Raw genomic sequence first — 2,756 nt, 5'->3', positions numbered from 1 at the left:
TTAGTGTTGAGGTCGCAGCTGGTCTCTCTGGGGTTCTGCTGGTTTGCTCTCACCATCATTATCAAGCAGGTCTGGAGAAAAGCTCCCCAACTAACCACCACCACCACCACCATCATCATCATCATCATCTCAGTCTTCTGCAGAATCTCCACCAAACTCGACTCTTCTTCACTGACGATCAGAACTTCCCACGAGAGAGAGATCAGTCCGAGAGAAGCAGAGCTGGACTGAGCCAGACATGATGATGCTCGTCAGAGAAACTCCAGCTCCACACGAGCAGAGCTCACTTCACACACATCCTGATCTCAAACCGTCGAGGATCGCTTCAGTCTGGAGTTTAGCGGATCTGCTCTTTGAGTTTCTCCTCGGACTCTCCGAACGAGTCGCTTCTGTTCCTCCGCGGCGCAACAAGTTCTGAGCGCGCGCGTGCGTGCGTGCGTGCGTGTGTGTGTGTGTGTGTGTGAGAGAGAGAGAGAGAGAGAGAGAGAGAGAGAGAGAGAGTGTGTGTGTGTGTGTGTGTGTGTGTGTGTCGGAGGGGGCGTCACCTCCCCCCAGCAGACCCTCTCTCTCTGGGTAAATATGAGTGTCTCGGAGCCCCGAAGAACTCCTGCAGGAGCAGCGACACACAGCGACTCCACACACACACACACACACACACTGTATGGGTCAAAATAATCGATATTTATTTTGTGTCAAAAAAAAAACATTATTAGGATCATGTTCCATGAAGATATTTAGTAAATTCCCTACCATAAATATATTTAAACTTTTTTGATTAGTAATATACATTGCTAAGAACTTCATCTGAACAACTTTAAAGATGATTTTCTCAATATTTAGATTTTTTTTGCTCCCTCAGATTCCAGATTTTTAAATAGTCGTATCTCAGACAAATATTGTCCTCCTAACAAACACGACATCAATGGAGAGATCATTTATTCCGCTTTCAGATGATGTATCTACCCTTATGACTGGATGTGTGGCTCTTACAGTTTTTTTTTCAAACGCTAACCATACTTCAGATACTTTTTCTAAACTCTTAACACAGACTCACACCTACAAAACACAATTGGCCAATAGGATAATTTTCTTCTCATATATACTAAATCTTAATTTCAAAATAGAACACATCTTTCTCTGCATACATTAACTTTACCAAAACGCTGGAAATCGGACTCAAAATTAAATTATTCTGTCAAAGAATAAAACTTGTTGTCACCTCATAAGGTACATACAGTCAATCAAAGTACACCAGGTTTCAAAATACTGGCTATTGTTGACATTACAAAAACTGCTCCTTTACCTCTCACTGCTCCTCTCACCTGCTCCTGCTCCTCTCACTGCTCCTGCACCTCTCACTGCTCCTCTCACTGCTCCTGCTCCTCTCACTGCTCCTGCTCCTCTCACTGCTCCTCTCACTCCTCCTGCACCTCTCACTGCTCCTGCTCCTCTCACTGCTCCTGCACCTCTCACTGCATCTCTCACTGCTCCTGCACCTCTCACTGCTCCTGCTCCTCTCACTGCTCCTGCTCCTCTCACTGCTCCTGCTCCTCTCACTGCTCTGCTCCTCTCACTGCTCCTACTCCTCTCACTGCTCCTGCTCCTCTCACTGCTCCTGCTCCTCTCACTGCTCCTGCTCCTCTCACTGCTCCTCCTCCTCTCACTGCTCCTGCTCCTCTCACTGCTCTGCTCCTCTCACTGCTCCTACTCCTCTCACTGCTCCTGCTCCTCTCACTGCTCCTGCTCCTCTCACTGCTCTGCTCCTCTCACTGCTCCTACTCCTCTCACTGCTCCTGCACCTCTCACTGCTCTGCTCCTCTCACTGCTCTGCTCCTCTCACTGCTCCTGCACATCTCACTGCTCTGCTCCTCCCACTGCTCCTACTCCTCTCACTGCTCCTGCTCCTCTCACTGCTCCTGCTCCTCTCACTGCTCCTGCACCTCTCACTGCATCTCTCACTGCTCCTGCACCTCTCACTGCTCTGCTCCTCTCACTGCTCTGCTCCTCTCACTGCTCCTGCACATCTCACTGCTCTGCTCCTCCCACTGCTCCTACTCGTCTCACTCCTCCTGCACCGCTCACTGCTCCTGCTCCTCCTTCTCCTCTTCTCCCTTGGGAAGTCCTGGCCTAATGGTTAGAGAGTCGGACTCCCAATCGAAGGGTTGTGAGTTCGAGTCTCGGCCCAGCAGGAATTGTGGGTGGGGGGAGTGTCTGTACAGTTCTCTCTTCAATACCATGACTTAGGTGCCCTTGAGCAAGGCATCGAACCCCCAAAGTTCGCCCCAGCATAAATGACTGCCCACTGCTCCGGGTGTGTGTTCACAGTGTCTGTGTGTGTGTGTTCACTGCTCTGTGTGTGTGAACTTCGGATTGGTTAAATGCAGAGCACGAATTCTGAGTACGGGTCACCATGCTTGGCTGAATGTCACATCACTTACACACTTTCACTTCTTCTGCACCTCTCACTGCTCCTGCACCTGTCACTGCTCTGCTCCTCTCACTGCTCCTGCACATCTCACTGCTCCTGCTCCTCTCACTGCTCCTCTCACTGCTCCTCTCCTCTCACCTGCTCCTGCTCCTCTCACTGCTCCTGCACATCTCACTGATCCTGCTCCTCTCACTGCTCCTCTCCTCTCACCTGCTCCTGCTCCTCTCACTGCTCCTGCACCTCTCACTGCTCCTGCACATCTCACTGCTCCTGCTCCTCTCACTGCTCCTTTCACTGCTCCTGCTCCTCTCACTGCTCCTGCTCCTCT

At 50.5% G+C, this 2,756-nt stretch overlaps 1 protein-coding gene across 1 annotated transcript in view; it reads right to left on the bottom strand.

Moving 5' to 3' along the window:
• trabd2a (TraB domain containing 2A) overlaps positions 1-455 on the bottom strand; it is a 36,182-nt gene extending 35,727 nt beyond the window's left edge. Inside the window, exon 1 of the mRNA XM_026243966.1 lies at positions 1-455. This exon is cut by the window's left edge and continues 1 nt beyond it. Coding sequence (XP_026099751.1) covers positions 1-128 — 128 coding nt within the window. The 5' untranslated portion in view covers positions 129-455.
• Positions 456-2,756: the final 2,301 nt, after the last annotated feature.

Source organism: Carassius auratus, chromosome 5 (assembly GCF_003368295.1).
Source record: "Carassius auratus strain Wakin chromosome 5, ASM336829v1, whole genome shotgun sequence".
Lineage (NCBI taxonomy): Eukaryota > Metazoa > Chordata > Actinopteri > Cypriniformes > Cyprinidae > Carassius > Carassius auratus.
Note: the sequence above shows the minus strand (reverse complement) of the source record. Positions and strands in the feature narration are given on the sequence as shown.